Raw genomic sequence first — 22,174 nt, forward strand, 5'->3', positions numbered from 1 at the left:
CTTGATGTAAATAATGTTTTTCTCCATGGCACTCTTGATGATGTTATATACATGCATCACCCCTTTGGGTTTAGAGATTCCTCATTTCCTCATCATGTCTGTGGTTTGAAGATCATTGTATGGTTTAAGTAGGTTTCTCGAGTTTGGAACAAACATTTTATGAATTTTATGTCCACACTGGTTTTCCCGAACTATTTCAGAACACTCATTGTTTATGTTTTGCTAGGGTGAACACATGATATGTTTGTTATTGTATGTTGATGATATAATATTGACGACATCCTCTAACTCTCTCCGTCGATTCTTCATCTTCAACTTGAGTACGGAATTTGCTATGAGAAAATTGAGTTCCTTGCATTATTTTTTAGGCATTTCGGTAAGACCTCATGCAAATGGTATGTTCCTCTCTCAACGAAAGTATGCGTCAAAGATTATAGATTGTGCGGGTATGTCATCTTATAAGCCGTCGACTACGTCGATTGATACAACATCGAAACTTGGGGATTTAGTCACTTCTCCTATGTCAGATTCTTCTTTCTACTGTAGTTTGGCTGGTGCTATGCAATATTTGTCGTTTTTTCGTCCTGATATCACGTATGTGGTTCAGTAGGTTTGTCTCTTCATGCATGATCCCCGGGAGGTACACATGGCGACTCTAAAGAGAAATATCTAGTATATTCAGGGAACTCTTGATTTTGGCATTCATTTGTCTCCATCCTCTGTTATATCCCTCTTGGCATACGCTGATGCTGATTGGGGTGGGTGTGTCTGGACACACGTCGTTCGACGTCTGGCTAATGTGTCTTGCTATTGTGTCTTCTTTGAAAGATAATCTAATCTCTTGGTCGGCTAGGTTCCAAACCACTTTGTCCCGTTCTAGTGCAGAGGCTGAGTACGTATCGGACGGTTGCGAAGGTGGTTTCAGAAACTTGTTGGCTACGAAATTTACTCCTAGAATTTCATTGCCCGGTTCCCATTGCTACTCTTGTTTACTGTGATAATATGAGTATGATTTACCTCTCCAGTAATTTCGTTTAATACCAACGGACTAAGCACATTGAGATGAACATACTTTATTTGTGAGAAGTTCTCACGCGGCCAGGTTCAAGTTTTTCATGTCCCGTCTCGCTTTTAACTTGCGGATATCTTCACGAAGGGGCTTCCAATAGTTCTTTATGAAGAATTTCGATTCAATCTCAGCATACATCGCCTACATGCTTCGATTGCGGAAGTGTAATAAATGTAATCAATTAATAGTTATTTTGGATTTTCTACATATGGTTCGCCTAATTAATATATTGGAGATCTCTAGATTACTAACTAAATTAGTGAATCTTAATGTTATAATCCTCTATATATAATTTACATTTTTTTTAATGAATAGAACAACGGTTTATATTTCTTACTAATTATGGGAGAAAATAATGTGATTTAAGTGGCTTAAAATTAATTATATATCAGTTGTAATTGTTTTTATTTGTTCTCATATTTATGGAATCATAATCCGATCGTCTTATTTAGTTTTTTTTTCTTATTTCGTCTTAAATGTTGTTATACTTTTGTTTTTATAACTTTTTTATGTTTTATCATTTTGATTAAATATTTTTTTTGAATAAAATTATTTAAATAAAAAACTATTATATTAATATTAATATTATTGAGATTAATATAGAAAAAATGTGTTAAAATAGACCACAACAAAATAAAAAATAATTCACAAAACTAGAATAATGTTTTTGTAATAATGGCAAAACATTGGTAGGAATCAATTTTTTTTAAGGGGAGATCTTTATTAAAAATTCCTTACACCCTTCACCTCACACACCCTTCACCTCACAGGAGTTGGCAAACAGACATTTTACAAAATAAAAATTATAATTACACTTTTGAATTTTGATGGCTTCCTATAAAAGGGAACAGGGGAACAAGAGAATTTTGGTAAGTATAGGAGAATCGGTATATTTGGTTGGAGATAAATTAAAACTAAAAGTAATAAAGATTTTTTACTTTATGTTTCTTTTTAAGAAGAGCTAGTAACACATCTCACTTGGTTGAAAATATAAAATATAAGAAATATAAATTTTATAATTATATGTTTGGTATAATATAAAAAAAATAATATTGTGATAAAATAAATATACTTAAATTTTTTTAATTAAAATTATATAGAAATTTGATTTTTATACTATTTTTTATTGTGATTTAATTTATTATCATTTATTAGATTTTGAGAACATAATTAGATTTAATTTAATATATAAAAAATTGGTAACATATATTTTAACTGTTAAAATATAAATTTATTTTAATTAGTTTGAATCATATTAACTAATTATATAGAAATAAAATAGTAATAATGTTAAAAAAATATAAGTACTGATAATACTACTATAACTAGCATGTATCCCGTGCATTTGCACGAGTAATAATATAAAAAATCGTGAAAAAATATTACGATAAAATTTTTATGGGCGGGTCGTATCCATTTACTCTCACATATATCCAAATTAACCACAGGTCCACAGCTCTCGATCCGGCAATCCGGACACTTTAAAAATTAAGCATCATTATATATATAGATTAGTTAGTTAAAAAGTTGAATTTATATTGTTAAAATGTCACGCGTTTATCAAATTTTGGATTGAATTTAAAATATAAAGTGTTATTAACTTAGTTGGTTAAAAAGTATACTTGTTTTGTTATGTTGCAAGTTCGAACCATACCTATAGCATTTTTATTTTTATTTTTAACTGTTTTAAGTTTATGGGTGGGTCAATCCACAATCCGACCCAAGTATCCATTTACTCTCACATATATCCAAATTAACCATAGCTCTCGACCCGGCAATCTGGACACTTTAAAAATTAAGCATCATTATATATATATAGATTAGTTAGTTAAAAAGTTGAACTTATATTGTTAAAATGTCACGCGTTTATAAAATTTTGGGTTGAATTTAAAATATAAAGTGTTATTAGCTTAGTTGGTTAAAAGGTTGTACTTGTTTTGTTAGGTTGCAGGTTCGAACCATACCTATAGCATCTTTAATTTTATTTTTAACCGTTTTAAGTTTATGGGCGGGTCAACCCACAATCCGACCCAAGTATCCATTTACTCTCACATATATCCAAATTAACCACAGCTCTCGACCCGGCAATCCGGACACTTTAAAAATTAAGCATCATTATATATATATAGATTAGTTAGTTAAAAAGTTGAACTTATATCGTTAAAATGTCACGCGTTTATCAAATTTTGGGTTGAATTTAAAATATAAAGTGTTATTAGTCTAGTTGGTTAAAAGGTTGTACTTGTTTTGTTAGATTGCAAGTTCGAATCATACCTATAGCATTTTTAATTTTATTTTTAACCGTTTTAAGTTTATGGGCGGGTCAACCCACAATCCGACCCAAGTATCCATTTACTCTCACATATATCCAAATTAACCACAGCTCTCGACCCGGCAATCCGGACATTTTAAAAATTAAGCATCATTATATATATATATATATCATTATCTTTTATATATATATAATTAATGATGCTTAATTTTTAAAAAGTTCGAATTGTCGGGTTGAGAGCTGTGGTTAATTTGGATATATATGTGAGAGTAAATGGATACTTGGGTAAACAGTTAAAAATAAAATTAAAAATGTCATTGGTATGGTTCAAACTTGCAACCTAACAAAACAAGTACAACCCTTTAACCAACTAGGCTAATAACACTTTATATTTTAAATTCAACACCAAATTCGATGAACTTGGGACATTTTAACAATATAAGTTCAACTTTTTAACTAACTAATCTATATATATATAATGATGCTTAATTTTTAAAGTGTCCGGATTGTCGGGTCGAGAGCTGTGGTTAATTTGGATATATATGTGAGAGTAAATGGATACTTGGATCTGATTGTGAGTTAACCTGCCATAAACATTTTTACCGTATTATTTTTTTCACTGTTTTTTATATTATTACTCGTGGAAATGCACTGATACATACTAGTATTATTAATTATATATATATTATCAATAAATAATATCACCTTTTAATTATATATATTTTAACTAATTATATATTTTTTATATTTAAATTGAAAGTTTACTTGTAATTTGAATAAAACATGTGTTATGAGTTATAGTAAAACAAAAAAATTTCAATAGAAATCATTTTTTTCCTTTTATCTCTTAGTTAATTTTTTTTCCACATAATCTAGTTTCCATTTCAAAATTATTTTATACAAGTAATGTTTGACAAACTGCTTTTTTTTTCATGCCGTAAATTATACTTGTAGCCTGTCAATTTTTTTTTATTTTTTTCATCTGTAAATATTTTAATACCAGTAAGAACATCTACTACCTAAAAACTCATTCTCAAACCTAAAATTTAGTAAACGTCACACAGTAATTTCTCAACCTAATAACTCATTAAGTACTCAAAAAAAAAATTCTTATAATATTTCTTTCTTACTCTAACTTTTTAATCTTATTAATACTATTTATATATTTATCAATTTTACATATTTAATCTTAATCTTTTCTATTTCATTTAATAAAATTAAAATAAAATTAATTATATATAATAATTTATAAATAATTCAATAATTCAATAATATAATTAAATAAATAAATATATTATATTAAAATAAACATTATTAATAAAAAATAAATTATAAAATATAAAATAAATTTAATAAAATTTCAAATATAATAAATTTAATGATTTAATTATACATTTAAAAAACATTATAAATTTTTATCTTAAAAGTAAAAAAAAAAAAAAAATTAAAAGTTGTTAAAAAAAATTCAACCTACATTATAAGTTTGACTCTCTTTAATGTCACTCGGTCGAGTCAATACATTGCATAAGTAGGTCAGTTATAGTCATAGTTATCTTTGATTTGATTATTACAATTGACTTTCCGAAATATAGTAAAACATATAGTTGACATTAATAACTTTGTATAACCGTATTTAATGTTTTACTTGTTAAAAGAGATAGATTCGGATTCTTAAAAAATAAAATAAAAAGTTGTTAGCCAAACTTTAATTATAGATAAAGAGTATAGGCTAATATTCTTCATTGGTCTTTATTAAATATAATTTGGTTGGGATGTCATCAAATATGTGGGCTTAAAATGAGTTATTTTTTCAAAAAAAATTGTACTATTTCACTAGTCTAATTTCGTGGCAACAAAAAATATATAAAGAAAGTGATTCACCGAAGACACTACTTTGTAAGCAATCTCTTATTCGATGTAAGAAAAATGAACTAAGTTGTATAGTGAATTTATATATAATTATTTTTTAATCTAATAATGTACCATTTTACTATAGAGTATTGTATTCTCAACCAAACAATGATTTAAAATTGTTATTCATTATATATTTATTAATATATTATAATCCTTAACTACCTGATTGAACCAAATATATGTTTATTAATATATTATGTATCAAGTAAATGTCATCTTGAAGACACACTAACCAGAAATAAATTACGAATAAATAACACAAATAATTTTGTCATACCTAATTTAGGGTCCATATTTAATTAATTATGGTAGGAGAAGCTATTATTGAAGGACAATTAACTTTTAATAAAAATATTTAAAATTAACATTTCTATTATCATAACATTTTTATATTTTATATCAAATTTAAAAAAAAAACGTATAAAAACCACTTACTTAACAGAATAACAGTTAACACCCCTTTCAAACAATGTAAATATAATTAAAAAAACATATATTCCTTTATTAATAAATTTTTTATTTTCATTTATAAAAATATAATGGATATAAAATAACTTTAGTTACTGGGTATAGTTTTACTATTTTAAAAAGCTAAAAAAGCATGCCAGCACTATAAATTGGCTGCCGACACTTCAAGGGTCGGAAGTAGCTTCGTTTTCAGGTTCGGACAAACTCTTTTGTCTCTCATATATTTGATTGGATGTACGGAAAGCCTTGTTTGGATTTGATTTTTTTTTTTAAATTTGAAAACATAAATATAATAATAATTGATGTTAATTTTTTATTTTATTTTTGATAAAAAGAAATTTAAAAATATTAATATATAATAATAATAATTAAAATATAAAATATTTTAATTAAAAAATTAAATGACGTGATACATCAAAAGAAATGATATTTAATTAGTTTGAGTTATTTAAACAACTCAAATTGAAACAAGACAGGTTAGTTAAAGTTTTTATTTTTTTTATAAAAATACACCTTAAACATAATTTTATCGTAAAGTTTTTATTTTTTTTATAAAAATACACCTTAAACATAATTTTATCGTTTTTATCTTTAATCAAGTTACTTAATTGATTACCTAAAATATTAAAATTTATTTATTTAAATATAAAAAAAATATAAACATTTTTTTTTATAAAAAAAAAATATACTCTCAAAATCAGCTCATCAACATTTTTTAAAAATAATTCAAATTTATTTGTAAAAAAACAAGATAAACTCCATTCTTAGGCCTCGTTTGATCTTTGGGTTATTGGGATAAAACCCAAGTTTTATCCCAAAACCCAACCATCACATCCCAAATCAAATCAATTATTTTATAAATTAAAATACCAAAATTACCCTTTAATTAAATATTTTATTTTATATTATTAAAAAATAATATTAATATATACATATATATTATATTTATTTTATTACATTATAAAATTTATTTTTATATAATTTAAATTAATAAATTATTTCATTTAAAAAAATTATATTAATTATATTAAATAAAAATAAATTTAAAATATAAATAAAATTCTAACCAATTATATTATCTAATATACCATTTAAAATTTAAATTTATTTTAATAAATAATTATACTAGAAAATAAAGTTAAATATATTTAAATAAAAAATATTATTTAATTTATAAATATATCTCATTTAAATTAAATATTTATAAAAAAATTTATTATTATTATTTCTTTTGGTATAAACTAACTTTAAATTATTTTTCTAAATAAATACTATAATAGATTTGTTTGATTTTTGGTTATTATATTATAAAATTTATTTCATTTAAAATTTTATGTTATTATATTAAATAAAAATAAATACACAATATAAATAAAATTATAATATACTATATTATCTTATATAATATTTAAATTATAATTATAAAATTAGTATTTATTTTAATTTTAATTGATGTATTAATAAAAGTTAATATTATTATATCTATAATTTTTAATATTTATTTTATTATATTATATTTTAAATTTTATTTAAATATAAATTAAATTAATATATTTTTAAAATGTATTGAGAGAGAGGAGAAGAGAAGTAGGGGTACTTTTGGAAATAAAAAATAAAAAACTGGTTTTTTCTTAATTTCATCAAACAAGGTTATTTGGGATAAAACCCGGATAAAACCCCAATAACCCAAAGATCAAACAAGGCCTTATTCTTGGACATCCAAACAGCGAGTGAGTGTTCCGATAAAGGTGTTTGTTTATGTGTGAGAGAGAGAAAAAGATCTGAAAGTGCAGAGAGCTCTGTTTCTGGTTCTTAGCTTAAATTTCAGCATTCTCTGAAATTACATTTGTTACTAATCATTCTTCAATCCATCCCCATATTCTGAATTCACTTTTTCTCAATTTCTAACTTTGTTTCATAAAAATTCCAGCAAAAATGTTGCACACCAAGTCTGAATCGGACATAACCAGCTTAGCACCATCTTCACCATCCAGGTCTCCAAAACGGCCAGTTTATTACGTTCAGAGCCCATCAAGGGATTCTCAAGATGGAGATAAATCAGCATCCATGCAAGCAACACCCAATTTCAACAGTCCAATGGAATCCCCATCTCACCCTTCGTTCGGCCGGCACTCTAGGAACTCGTCGGCGAGTAGATTTTCCGGGATATTCCGGTCGTCTTCCGGTAGGAAAGCGGGGAGGAAGAGGAGTAACGATAAGGGTTGGCCTGAATGTAACGTGATAATGGAAGAAGGGAAGTATGATGAGTTTGATGATGATGATAAAGCTTTTACTAGAAGATGTCAAATTATTATAGCTTTTATTAGTTTCTTTCTTTTGTTTACTGTCTTTTGCCTTATTATTTGGGGAGCTAGCAGACCTTTTAAGGCTCAGGTTTCTGTTAAGGTAGTATATATATCTCTTGATTTCATCTAACCAAATCTGTCGATTTCATTCATATTCATAATTGATTTTGATGTTTGCAGAGTTTGTCTATGGATAATATCTATGTTGGAGAAGGTTCGGATTCAACTGGAGTTCTCACAAAGATGATGACCATGAATGGAACATTAAGGATTAGTGTATACAATCCTGCTACATTCTTTGGAATTCATGTTAGTTCTACACCCATCAATCTTCTCTACTCCGATATCCCTGTCGGAACTGGTCAGGTCAGAACAAACAATCAATCCTTTGTTTCCATTAACAACATCCTCATGTAAACCTTAATTTTAAAATTAATAATGATTTTGTTGCCTCAAATTTGATTTCAACCTTATTATTGAAAATGTAGTTGACTCATGCTCTTCATTTCTATTAAAAAAATCTTTAATTAAAGAAGTGGGTCATGAGAAGTGTTGTACTACCACTTCAAGAATTTAAACTCTCTTGTCTTGTTGATTCAAATTCGGTTTCTATTAAGAACATACATGATTGAAGTGGGATCCTAGAAATAAACTCTAATAATAATCATTTTGTTAACTCGTTCAATTTTCACTGAGAACTCCTTTATTGATGAAGTTGGGGCTAAAGTAGAGCAAAATCGAATAGTTTTCTCACATAATGGTTTTATTAACTTGTCTTTTTGATTGTTGAGTTATTCAATAAATCTATGTTATGTCACATGTTAACCCTGATGTTGATCTGAATTGTGCAGTTAAAGAAGTACTTTCAGTCGAGAAAGAGCCACAAGATCGCTGTAGTGAATATACAAGGGACAAAGGTTCCATTATATGGGGCGGATGCGACTTTAGTTGCTTCAACCAAAGACGGAATTCAAGTCCCTTTAACGTTGGAGTTTGAGATTCGGACAAGAGGAAACGTGGTTGGAAAATTGGTCAGGACTACCCACAAGAGGAAGGTTTCTTGTGAGGTGATTATCGATTCAACAAGCAACAAACCCATCAAATTCAAGAAGGATGCTTGTTCTTACAATTGAAGATAATCCTTCAATTGTACAAGAACCCATCAAATTCAAGAAGGATGCTTGTTCTTACAATTGAAGATAATCCTTCAATTGTACAAGAATTCATGTTGGATATACAATTTTCTCTTTTCTAGTTTGCTGGATTGGTAATTTGTGTGTATATTACTTCTTCTTCTTCTTCTTCTTCTTCTTCTTCTTCCTTAAAACTGAAATGAATAATGTTGTTTGAAGCATTGAAACTTCTACATGTTAAATCCCCTAGAGGTGTTCTTAATGGGTATGACAAATCAAACATCTTATACCAAACAGAAAAAGATGGAGCTTAAAAACCCCATCTTGAAGTAATTGTGAAATTTACATGAACAAACCAAAACCCTTAAGAAGAAATAAACTGAAATTCAACAATTAGGGTTCTTTCTTTTCAAATGTAACCTTCAACCAAAGTTGGCTCCTTTCTATCTTCATCCTTCTTCTTCAACTCCTTTCTTTCTCCAATCATCAAACCCTTCAACCCATCAACGCAAGCATCTCTTATCTCCTCCTCCTTCTTCAGCTCTTCGACCTCGGCGACATCGTCTCCGACCACCACTTCCGGCACGCCTCCACCGGAGGAGCAGGGTTCAGAAGGAGGCTGATCAATCCCGTCTCTGATTCCAAACAATTTATCGGACGATTCCTTTGTTTCTGGCCACGGATCGACGACACAACCTTCCACATTTTCAGTGTCGGATTCGTCGTCTGATTCGGAGAAGAAAAATGAAGGACGAGATCTGACGGCCGTTACGGCCTTGAGGAAAGCCTCTTTGATGGATTCAGGTGGAAGTGCGCAGTCCTCGAGGCCGGCATCCTCTAGACGAGGGGGACGGATCTTGGTTAACAAATCTTCGGTCGCCTCCATTGCTCGCTCGATGAACATCAAACAGATCCATTTTATCTAAATATAGAGGCGTATAGCGGTGCTCTAAATCCCAATTTTGCCCCCCAAATGGATGTCTTGGAGCATATTACATATGACTCATTGTCTAAGTTCATGATATGATTGATCTAGAAGTATCCTATTAAATAAATAAATAAAAATGTTTCTCATTTAAAATATTAATATAAACTGATGAGTTTTTAAATTCGAACTATATGCGCAATAAAAAGAGACTAATAGAAAATAAACAAATAAAAATAAAGCAATTTATAATCTTAGTCAATAACATGTACTATTATTACAAATTTTAGTTGTTTCTTTTCGTTTCGTTTTTGGGTTACCTTATCTATTTATCTATTCTGACCAATTAAAATTTAACATGAATATTATATTATTAAATCTCGTTCAGGTTAAAAAAATATATATTCGGAATTCGAAAATATGACCGATTTCTTCCGGGTTTAACATGAGGAAACGCATAAAAGTGAAGTTTGTTTCACTTCCATTCATTGAAGTGTGTTTGCTTCACAATGTAAATAGAAGTGGAGCAAACTTCACTCATGTGTACGGGTGAGCATTAGATATATTAATCCGAAATCCCATCTAAATCAAAAATACTAATTCAGATTGAATATTTCGGATTAAATTGAGATCAGATCGGATTGAGTTTGAATCGGATTAACTTCGAATTAAATCCAAATTATTCAAACTATCTAAATAAAAATATATTTTTCATTAAATTACATTTACCTTAAATATAATATATTTTATTTATTTATTTCCGCATTAACTTGATCAACAATTTTTAATTATTTATTTATTTATTTTTTTAGATTAATTTTTTTAATATCAAAATTAATTAATTAAAATATTCGAAAATAACTAATTAGTGATTTTAACAGAAAAAAAACTATTATAAATAAACACAATCAATTATAACATTAAAGATTTAATAAGTCAATCTCAGAGATCTTATCGGTCGGCAAACCGGAGACGGGCGACCACGATCCCGACCTTAGGTTGAGATGATAAATTCACTATTGAAGCGTGTTTCTGAGAAGGGTGATGATGATATAATCAGGTGAGGATTCGTTGATGATCAACATAGTGATCTTTTACATATTAGTCGGGAATACTTACTTGATTTGAGGAGAAATCCTTTCTTGAGCGCGATGTTATTTGATCGGTGATCATAGGAAGTCGCTAGGCTTACTGAACTCCTCATTTCATTCCAAATTCAAGAATACGATCGATACACTTAATTGATCTGTGCGCCTCTTGTCCCTCCTCAAAATCTGTCTCCTTGGAGCTGATTCGAATTCTTGCAACTACATGGCTTGATAGGCTCGTAGGTATACCTCTGTGAGGCTACTGAACTTAGGCCCAACCTTCATTTTAATCCCATTTTCGAGCCGCAGAGGATTTTGTATAATTAAGCATATTAAATATTAATAATAAAATAAATCAAAAATTAAGTAATTAAATAAGAAAATATTAAATTGGATTATTCTAGAGGTGAACATTTAATAGATTAATTCGAACCGAATTTTAATTATAAAATTATATTAATTATTTAGGTTTGAGTTAAATTCAGATAGTTTAATTTGGATTGGATTTAATAAACTTATATAATATAATATATATATATATATATATATATATAATACACTTAATTCAATTTATTATTTTGTAATTAAATATAAAGAAAATGAAATAATTAATTATAAAAAAAATATTATTGAATAATTTTAAGTTGACACTTTATAAGAATATAAATATGTTTTAGTATCATATCCATATCTTATCCGTATTAATTAATAAAATAATTTGGATTACGAACGTAATATATTTAGTTTGAATTTAATACGGATCAGATAAAACAAATTGGTTTTATCCGTTTGACCACCTCTACTGATGTGCGCTTGCTTCAATTTTATTTACATTGTAAATAAAAGTGAAACAAGTTTCACTTATGTGCGCTTGTTTCATTTTTAATTGCATTGTAAATAGAAGTGAAGCTTTCACTTAAGTGCGCTTCATTCACTTGTATTTACAATGTTGTAAATAGAAGTGAAACAAGTTCACTTATGTGCACTTGCCTCAATTCCTCTTACATTGTAAATAGAAGTGAAACAAACTTTATTAATGTGCGCCACTGAGGTGCGCCCTCAGGTTCCATTTACATTATATAATAAAAGTGAAGCTAGTTTGCGCTTAAACTTTTTATAATAAGCGGGAATAACCACTTTGTTACTTCAACTATCTTATTAAATTAAGTAAAAAAATTCAAAGAGAATAAAAAATTATTAACTAAAATCGAATTTCATCTTATTTATTTTTTCAATTTGATTTTTTTAATATATATATGAAATTTGTAAATGTTAATAGTTAATATGAAGATTTAGAAAATTGACCAAATTTAAAAATATTATTTAACTATTTTGTTTAAAATTTTACACTTTGTACTACTTTTAATGTTACTATAACTTTGTAAACATTTTCATATTTTAGGTTAAACATTTTAAATGCTTCAAATGTTTTCTGAACTTTATGTTTATGTTTATATAACAATAAAAATTTAAACAAATACTACACAATTATCTTATATTAAAACATACAAAAATGAAATTTTGTTATTTATCAAACTAATTTAAAAGTTTTAAAATAATATATATAAATTTATTAAAAAATTACATATTACAAATATTTTATTTTAAATTATTTTATAAATTTAAATAAATTATAAAAAGTATTAATTTATCCATAAAAAATTATATTTTAAGAAAGTATGATTTAAAAATAAAATCATGAAAATTCAAATCTTTAAAAATTATAATTATGATCATTTAAATAAATATTAGATAAATTTATAAGATTATAAAATTTAAGCTCATAATAAAAAAAATTGTAAATAAATTTATACTGAAATGAAAGTTAATGAATAAATTTTATATTAAACTCAAAAGAAAGTTACATATAAAAAATTCAATATACAAATAAAGACAGCAAAAATGTAAAATGAAATATTCAAGTATACTTTTTTTTTATCTAAACATAATCAAGTCTAATTTATCTTTGAAATAAAGCTTTAGAGATGAAAAAAAAATAGTCATATATATATATATATTAAGAGTTCCGTCTTGTCTTACGAAGGTGTTAAAGTTAATGTAGCAACACGTCCGTATATTTCAAAATAATTTTGTATTTTTTCTATTAAACTTTTAAATTCACTTATTATTACATTATTTTCGACACCACACCAAATTATCAATTTAATGATATATCATTAGTATTTCTTAAATATAAGAAATAACATCATCAACCATAGTTTTCAATTAACTTAACTTTAACACATTTTAAAAATTTATTTATTTATATATTATATCTATATATATATTATATCTGACGTGGCCTGCCACTGAAGAGAAAAAAAAATTATTTAATTTTTATCCACGCAAAGGAAAGAGTATATATAATATATATATATAATGACCATGTTTGAGAGATTTTTTTTTCCGTTGGAGATATTTTTTATTTTTTAAATTTATTTTCAGTTTATATTCTACTATTTTAATATAATTTTTTTTTTATTTCTTTCATGCACAAAATGCACAAGTGACATGCCACATCAAATGTTCGTGACATTACTTCCGTTACCGACTTTGTTACATTTATCGTAACTCATTGTATAAGAAGAAGCTACTTTATTACAATCAATTATTCTCAAACAAATAATCTTTATTTATCTCAATTTTCAAATTATTCACTTTTCAATCATATCAATTAATAAATAAATCATATATTAAAATAATTTCTAATTTATAAAAAAAATCATTATATATTAATATTTTAAAAATATCATAAAAAGTAAAACTTTTTAATAATCAATATAAATAAAGTTATTTAAGTAATTTCAATTAAAAAAAACATTCATGACCTTGTTCGGTAGAGAATTATTTTTTTAATAATATGAATTATTTAAAAAATTAGATTAAGGTAATTTAAAAAGATAATACTTTTATTTAAAATAAAAAATAAAATGTTTTAATTAATAAAAAAGAATATAATTAATAAGAGAATAAATATACGGAAATAAGTCAAATAACTATTAACAAAAACATGCCAATTAGAGAGATAGTTGAATTTAAATATCAATTATCAATTAAAGTCTGCAAGGATTCTTTTATGGCTGCCTTCTAAGTTTTGGTTTTTTTGTCAAACATAAAATATAAATCAATGTTAATAAAATTCAAAACCAAAATGGTACTAATTTGAGCAAATGACCCCTGATAAAGGCCTTAAATGCGTCGGTGGTCATTCCATAATTTTATTTACGCTGGTGATCACTTTATTTATTTTTTTACAAAAATACCCCCATCACGTAAACGCGATGGACTTTCTCGTAACGCGATAGGCTTTCTCGTAACGCGATGGGAATATGTTATTTATATAAATACTCAAATTTTTTTCATTTCGTTATTTTTCTTTTCTCTCTCTTCTCTCTATCTCACAACGACACGGCGGCGGAACCCTAAACAAACACATCATACAGATCGACGACGAAAACCCGTTCTAATATCAGGTGATTTGATCGATTTATGTTCTTATTTTCATTATGTTCATCTTCAAACCCTAAACCATGAGGTTGATCTTATTGTTCATCTTGATTATTATCTTGTCGATGGTGATGTTTGCAGATGATGATGCTCTAATTCGGTTCCGTTTTAGGGAAAATTCATTTGATTCTCACGAAGCGTCTTCCCCTTTCACGAATGGACATCATGAATCCAGAACCTATTGTGAAAAAGCATCAAGACTACATGCAAAACAAGTGCATATCAGCCGATATCTATGAATCTTTTAATGAAGCTGACGAGGGTATGAAGATATTGTAGAAGGCAATGAAGTTGTTGGAGGATAAACCAGGGCAACAAGTAACAATTGCTGGTATGCAAGCAAGAAGGGGTGTTATGTTTTATGTAGTTGGACTTGGACATTATGAAGAAGCATGGAGCTATTTCTCCAGTTCTGTAATGAAACTTAGAGCAAATGGAGAAAGGAAATCTGCATTTTTTGGAGTTTTACTTAATCAGATGGGTGTGGCCTATTGTACAGCTATTCAAGATAAACAAAACTGTTGAAGTGTTTGAAGAGGCAAGATAAATATTGTAGCAGGAATGTGGAACTTGCGATTAAGATACAATTGGATTGTATCGTAACCTTGCTGCCACTTATGATGCTTTGGAAGGTAACAACAACTTTATGTCGTATCTTGTTTGATGTGGGTTATCTTTTAATCTTTCTGTGTGTGTGGTTAACATAATAGATGAAACAATTGAGATACTGAAAACTGTAGTGAAGCTAAGAGAAGAAAAGCTGAGAACAGATAATCCCGAATTGAACAATGAGAAGAAGAGATTAAAGAAACCCAAATGTCTTGGCAAACTTATGGATCCAAAAGCGAGGAAGGCAAAGAAAGAGTCCGCTTTTGGTTTTAGGAATTGAGACGATTCGATGTAAACATGTGTAGATATATTATTCAATTAATCAATGCACTGATTTGAGTTTGTTTTCTATTGTGATCATGGAAAAGATGTTTTAATTGTTTGTCATTGTTGTCTGAAAGAGTTTAATATAATGGTCTCCTTTTAAATTTTTTTCTTAATCTAAATTGGGTTGTTTCAAAACATGCTAAATATTAGTTGAATCTCATTTTCTTTATAGCAAAAAGAATCTATATGGAAAATATTAATATGGGTGGTGTGGTCTCAGTTTGGTCATTATGATAATATATAAGAGCTGTTCCAAATTATTATAACTTAACTATTTGTAAATTGGTTTAGGAACACACTTGTGAATAAAACATTTGGTTGGTACTATGATTTTGTTGGTTGGAATATTTCAGAAATTATTCATTACAATGCCTGTTGCTTTAATCATGAATAATTCATTATATTTTCTTGTGTTTGGTCATGAATAATTCATTATATCTTCTTGTGTTTGGTCAAATCATAATTGGGTAAGAATGATGGATTTTCTTTAATTTCTTGTCTTCAAATGCATCAAATAAAGTTTAAATGCTAATGTTTATGTTTGGGAATGATAATACGACTGTTTTGCCCTTTATTTTCCCTTCATTTTTTTACTTTGTATAAACATTATTTACTAAATCCATATTTGTATAAAGAGTAACTATGATGACTTCTCAAGCCTCCAAAGCTTTGTAATGGTTCAATACCTTAGATTACATGACATTTCAATCATTGACAACAAGAAGAAAATAATATCAATATTCTATAAATCAGTTACATAATTCCACAGCATATGAAAATGCACCTTCATCATTCCTTAGAAAAATATTATTCTGGAACCCTATTAATTCCATACCTCTTTGATTCAAATATAGAGAGAGAAGAATTACACTTTGATAGAATTATACATTGGTGATCTCATACAAAAAAAAATTACATCAAGAGCTTTACCCTTGAAAAGCTTTTCCCATATAAAAAAGAGTAAAAACAAAAGGGAAATTTGAGCAAATGACCTTAATAAAGGTCTTTCGTGAAAAGAAAAGGCCCTTCGCGAATAGAGAATACGCTTCGCGAGAATCAAATGAATATTCCCTAAAATGAAACCGAATTAGAGCATCATCATCTGCAAACATTATCATCGATAAGATGAACAACCAAGATGAACAATAAGAACAACTTCTTGGTTTAGGGTTTGATGATAAACATAATGGAAATAAGAACATAATCACCTGATATTAGAACGAGTTTTCGTCGCCGATCTGTATGATGTGTTCGTTTAGGATTCCGCCGCCGTGTCGTCGCGAGAAAGAGAAGAAAGAGAAAGGAAAATAACGAAATAAAAAAATTTGAGTATTTATATAAAAAACCTATTCCCACCGCGTTACGAGAAAGCCCATCGCGTTACGTGATGGAGGTATTTTCGTAAAAGAAAATAAAGTGGTCACCAGCGCAATTAAAATTATAGGTGACCACTGACACATTTAAGGCCTTTACTGTGGTCATTTGCTCAAATTTCCCTATTAAAAAGTAGACTGTTTTTTTATTGATTTTCGGAATGTAAGTAAGTGACTGTCAGCATAAATTGAAAAAAAAAACTAAACCATTCGAATGACTAACTGTTTATACAACCCCTAAACCGATTCGGTTGCTTGGTTTAGTGGTGGTCAAACCGCCAAATAAATAGATCGATCATAATTAAAAAATATATATAATTTATTTATAACATATAATAATTAGTACTTAAATATTTCACTTAATAGTTAAGTTTGTAAACATTTATCTATAATCTTATAATATTGATAGTTTATTTTTAAATTAAAGTTTAGGTAATTATATTATTTAATAATATTATTTTATTGAGTCAATAAAATATATCGAAATAACTAAATCGATTGAACCATTGATTATAAAAAAAACGAAATCAACATCTTAAGATTTTACATTTCCGTATACAAACTAAGTTTGTAATTGTGAACTTGAAGATTGAACTGTTTATAGCCCTAATTGATTATGTAGTGTAAGGATAACAAGTATAGTGAGCAAAATTAAAAATAATAATTATAAAACAAGTTGTGACATAATAATTAATAACAACTTGTGAATGAGCCTCAAAACATGCATCAAGCATCTGACATATTTATTTATTTATCCAATACCAGGATTGTTGTTCATATTTATTTTGATTACAACATAAAAGTTCCCAAATATTTAAAAACAAAAATAATCCATTAAGATAAAGACAAACAAAAAAACTTTGTCCTAAAAAAACATTTAGGACTTTTAAAATACACAACTAATCGATGACATAGTTTGAAAATATTTGAAAAGTCTTTTTTTTATATTTGTCGGCTGAACTATTGTTGATTCACAAAATATTATTATTAAATAATTCAAATATATTTAAAAAAAAAATAGAGAAACAATAATAATATTAAAATGCATATTTAAAAAAATTATTATTATATATTTATTTTATTATCACCTTAACTTTTCATTTTTTATTTGAATGAAAATAATAAATTAATATGATCTTAAAACACATTTATTTTAACTTACACCTTTTTAAATAAAAATTGACCCATAACATTTTTTTATTATGTTTTATTCAAAACTTTTCTATTTTCAACTATACAAAATTCTAATCATAACATATTTTGAAATTCTTTAATTTCAGTCAAAAGAACATATTAATTTAATATAATTAAATTTATAACAATAAAAAAAAATCAAATAAACAAAATTTAGTTGTCAAAGTTGACTTCCATTAAGTTATTTAATAACAACCAAAGTCTTAATAAATAAGGTCATTTTCTTATGTTCTTTAATTTTTTTTAAAGAATTATCAATTGAGAAGAAAAGTGAAATCATGTTCATATTCAAACATGGTAAATCTGCAATTTTCCTCTTTCTTCTTCCGGTGGCTTGCTTCAATTCCGGCGCCGGCGCCGGCGCCGCCACCTATGTGTACCATGTCTGTACAAACACGTCTACATACCTACCAAACAGCGCCTTCCAATCCAGTCTCAAACTCCTCTTCTCCATCCTCTCCTCAAATAGCACAGTAGAAAACGGTTTCCACAACGCAACTACAGGTCACTCCGCCGATGACAAAGTTTCCGGCCTTTTTCTCTGCCGTGGAGATCTCTCTCCCCAAGTCTGCCAGTCCTGTATCACCGCCGCTACCACAGAGCTTCCGGAGCTCTATTGTCCGAATCAGAAGGAAGCTGTGATTTGGTTTGAAGAATGTATGGTTCTATACTCTGACCTAAATAGATTCCATGTCTTTGATCCGAGTTATCGACCAGTCGTAACAAATAGTCAGAACGTGACCGATCCGGATTTTCTTCCTGCTTCATTGGTGCCGGCTTGGTTGCAAAATTTGGCTATGCGCGCCGCCAGTGGAAGGGAGCATCCGGGGAAGAACTTCGCTGTTTCTCAATTTGACTATTCCGATCGACAGACACTGTATGGATTGGCGCAGTGTTCACTGGACATGGGAAGAGACGATTGCGATACGTGCCTTAAGGAATCGATTTCGAGTCTTCAAGTTTGTTGCGAGAGGAGAGCCGGCGTGATGGCTGTTATGCCTGGTTGTAATATAAGATACGAGACTTTCCTTTTTTACAACACGACCGCCACATCGGCATCGCCTCTTCCCACTCCGATAGTCCCAGGTTAATTAGGTCAAATTGGCGTTGCTGAAAACAATTTGATTGTTCGTTGATAGGCGGATTTCTTCGTTTTTGCAGGGAAGTCAAAAATTTCTTCAGCTGTGCTTGCTGTCATTATTATACCTGTAGGAGGTTTTGTTTGCCTGTTCATAGTTGGGTTTTGTGTCTTGAGAAAGAGAGCAAAAAGGAGAAGGTATCATCAGGACGTGGAAGCAGAGGAAGAAGCTGGTATGAAATAAGAAAAATTGATTCTCTTTTGGATGTTTCATTCTATAATCATTTCAATATGTATTCCCATTCACTAATTTGGCCAAGCTCTTCTCTTGATACCTGATGGAATGGAAATGAAGATCATCATGAATTCACGAAGGCAGAGTTGAAGCAGTATGATTTTGCCACTGTGCAAACAGTCACGAACAACTTCTCGATTGATAACAAGCTGGGGAAAGGCGGATTTGGTGTGGTCTACAAGGTAATAATATACTCTTTAGTCTTCATCATGATCATCATTCATATTTGAAGAATAAATGATATTGAAAGTACATTTTCTTAAGAAAACAAAATTTATCTGTATATAAAATTAAAACTTACATTTTCCAAATTCATCGAGACTATTTGAAAACTGTTATTACGTTACAATTAAAATCGCCTAAGTTCAAATGGAAGTGACATTCTTTTTTACAATTGTTGTAAGAATTTTGTGTGAGCTTTAGATAAATAATACTTTTTAGACCATAATCCATTATATAGTGTGATTTTTTGCTCTATTTGATATAGAGATTGTTTAAAAAAAATAATTCACACGTTTTCTTTAAATGATTGTGATTTTTGAGAAATAATGTAAACTTTTTATGAAAAGAAATGTGTTGACATTATTTATTGTTACCATTTTGAAAATCAATTTAAAGCACATACAAATGTATATCATTGATAATGCGGTTTAATTTAATTTATTTTGCTATTTCTATTTTAAAATCTGTTAAAACCATTTCATTCAAAACCCAAAAGTGAGAGAGTCAAAATCAAAACTAGACAAACCCTAGCTATGATTAAAAGATGACAATCAAACGACCCTAAATAACCTGATTAGTAGCAATCAAATAAACAAGAAACAAAGATTACAAAAAAAAGTTTACAAATTGTATTAAATCCTAATTATCCCAATTAGGATTTTAACAACATGTTGTTTCAACAGGTTGTCTTCCTCTTCCCCTTGTCTTTAAAAACTTTGGACAATTTCTCGATGTGTGCGTGTCATTCTTGTGCAGGGGCATGCTAATTTTCTGTATCGATTTTGCTATTATTGTTTTGATTTGAATGTAAATTAATTTGTAGGGTATTTTAGCAAGTGGACAAGAGATAGCTGTTAAGAGGTTGTCATCAAGATCAGGACAAGGAGCAGGAGAGTTCAAGAATGAGGTGATGTTAGTGGGTAAGCTTCAACACAGAAATTTAGTCAGGCTTTTAGGTTTCTGTTTAGATGCAGAAGAAAAGATACTCATCTACGAGTATGTCCCTAACAGAAGCCTTGATTACTATCTCTTCGGTAAGAAACAACCTTAGAAAAATCAACTCCGTTGTAAAAAATATATATTTATGACTTTTGAAACAATACAGATCCCATCCAACGAGAGAGGTTGAATTGGACTATGCGTTACAAAATCATTGAAGGAATCGCTCGTGGCCTTCTTTATCTTCACGAAGATTCTCAACTTAGGGTCATACATCGCGATCTCAAAGCTGGTAATGTGCTACTAGATGAGTCCATGAATGCTAAAATATCAGATTTTGGCATGGCGAAGATATGTGTTGCAGATCAAAGTCAAGGAAGCACAAATCGGATAGTTGGAACATAGTAAGTTAGTTTTTCTTTTCACATAAGACTAATTCCATAAAAATATGAGCCAAGGGTTTGTTTTCATTTGAGGAAGTAGCACAGCATCCCACTGTCTTGACCCCAATTACTATCTTTAAAAGTTTGATTCTTTTTGAAAATACCGTATTGAAGTGGGAGGTCATGACTATAGGCTGTTATGCTAGTCACTTTCAGGGATTAGTCCATATTTCCAAAAGCTGTGCTAGACCCCTGGCATTAAAAAATGAATAAAAGAAGTAATTCCATTATTTGATTCGAGCAATTACTATGGTGCAGTGGTTACATGTCACCAGAATATGCGATGCATGGTCAGTTCTCGGTAAAGTCGGATGCATTTAGTTTTGGGGTATTGATCTTAGAGATCATAAGTGGTAAGAAGATCAGTTCGAGCTTTGAGCTCCCAGATTCCTTTGGCTTCCTTAGCTATGTAAGTCATCACTGTTGTGTTATTTGTGGGATTTGGAAGAAAGCTTATTATTTAAAACTTTAATTCGAGTACACTTATTATTATAGGCTTGGAAACTATGGAGTAACGGGACACCTTTAGAGTTTGTTGACACGTCTCTAGGAGAATCATACTCGAGAAAGGAGATTATTCAATGCATGCATATCGGGTTGTTATGCGTTCAGGAAGATCCTGCGGTTAGGCTTTCCATGAATGCAGTTGTTTACATGCTCAATAATAGTGATTCAGTTAGTCCACCGCCTCCTCGACAACCTGTGTCAGTTTTCCGTTACAATTCCGAGATTGAGCCTGATGTTGGTAGTAAATCACTTTCAGTTAATGAAATATCTATTTCTGAAGTTTGTCCAAGATAAGTTGGTAATTAGATTTAGAATTTGTGTACTAGTATACAATAATATAAAGTATATTTAGTTTTGTAAAGTCTCTTGATATATACATAATACAAAAACATAGAGTTTGCTCTGATTGAATATCTTATCTTTGTCATCTATTCTAGTTTATTTATTCTGATTTGGTAAGAGAGCTAACAAGGGAAAACTCCCAAACTTAGCTAGATTGATCATG

The 22,174-nt window shown here is 28.7% G+C and overlaps 4 protein-coding genes and 1 non-coding gene across 5 annotated transcripts; 3 read left to right on the forward strand and 2 right to left on the reverse strand.

The window, feature by feature from the left end:
* Positions 1 to 448: 448 nt before the first annotated feature.
* LOC124928222 (uncharacterized mitochondrial protein AtMg00810-like) lies at positions 449 to 998 on the forward strand. Its single transcript, XM_047468758.1, has 2 exons — positions 449 to 594; positions 683 to 998. The coding sequence occupies exons 1-2, from the start codon at positions 449 to 451 to the stop codon at positions 996 to 998; spliced, it is 462 nt and encodes a 153-aa protein (XP_047324714.1).
* A 6,460-nt stretch (positions 999 to 7,458) lies between these two features.
* On the forward strand, positions 7,459 to 9,383 carry LOC124939853. The gene is made up of 4 exons (XM_047480309.1): positions 7,459 to 8,129; positions 8,210 to 8,395; positions 8,881 to 9,164; positions 9,229 to 9,383. The coding sequence occupies exons 1-3, from the start codon at positions 7,659 to 7,661 to the stop codon at positions 9,160 to 9,162; spliced, it is 939 nt and encodes a 312-aa protein (XP_047336265.1). The 5' UTR covers positions 7,459 to 7,658; the 3' UTR covers positions 9,163 to 9,164; positions 9,229 to 9,383.
* A 47-nt stretch (positions 9,384 to 9,430) lies between these two features.
* LOC124939862 lies at positions 9,431 to 10,087 on the reverse strand. Its single transcript, XM_047480321.1, has one exon. The coding sequence runs from the start codon at positions 10,064 to 10,066 to the stop codon at positions 9,572 to 9,574; it is 495 nt and encodes a 164-aa protein (XP_047336277.1). The 5' UTR covers positions 10,067 to 10,087; the 3' UTR covers positions 9,431 to 9,571.
* An 8,364-nt stretch (positions 10,088 to 18,451) lies between these two features.
* LOC124939932 (cysteine-rich receptor-like protein kinase 44) lies at positions 18,452 to 22,075 on the forward strand. The gene is made up of 7 exons (XM_047480398.1): positions 18,452 to 19,271; positions 19,347 to 19,496; positions 19,619 to 19,740; positions 20,604 to 20,814; positions 20,886 to 21,123; positions 21,421 to 21,571; positions 21,658 to 22,075. Exons 1-7 carry the CDS (start codon positions 18,464 to 18,466, stop codon positions 21,961 to 21,963), a joined length of 1,986 nt encoding a protein of 661 aa, XP_047336354.1. The 5' UTR covers positions 18,452 to 18,463; the 3' UTR covers positions 21,964 to 22,075.
* Positions 20,491 to 20,596, reverse strand: LOC124923057. The gene has a single exon (XR_007098084.1). It is a non-coding gene; the product is annotated as a U6 spliceosomal RNA (small nuclear RNA).
* Positions 22,076 to 22,174: the final 99 nt, after the last annotated feature.

Source organism: Impatiens glandulifera, chromosome 1 (genome assembly GCF_907164915.1).
Source record: "Impatiens glandulifera chromosome 1, dImpGla2.1, whole genome shotgun sequence".
NCBI classification, from domain to species: Eukaryota; Viridiplantae; Streptophyta; class Magnoliopsida; order Ericales; family Balsaminaceae; genus Impatiens; species Impatiens glandulifera.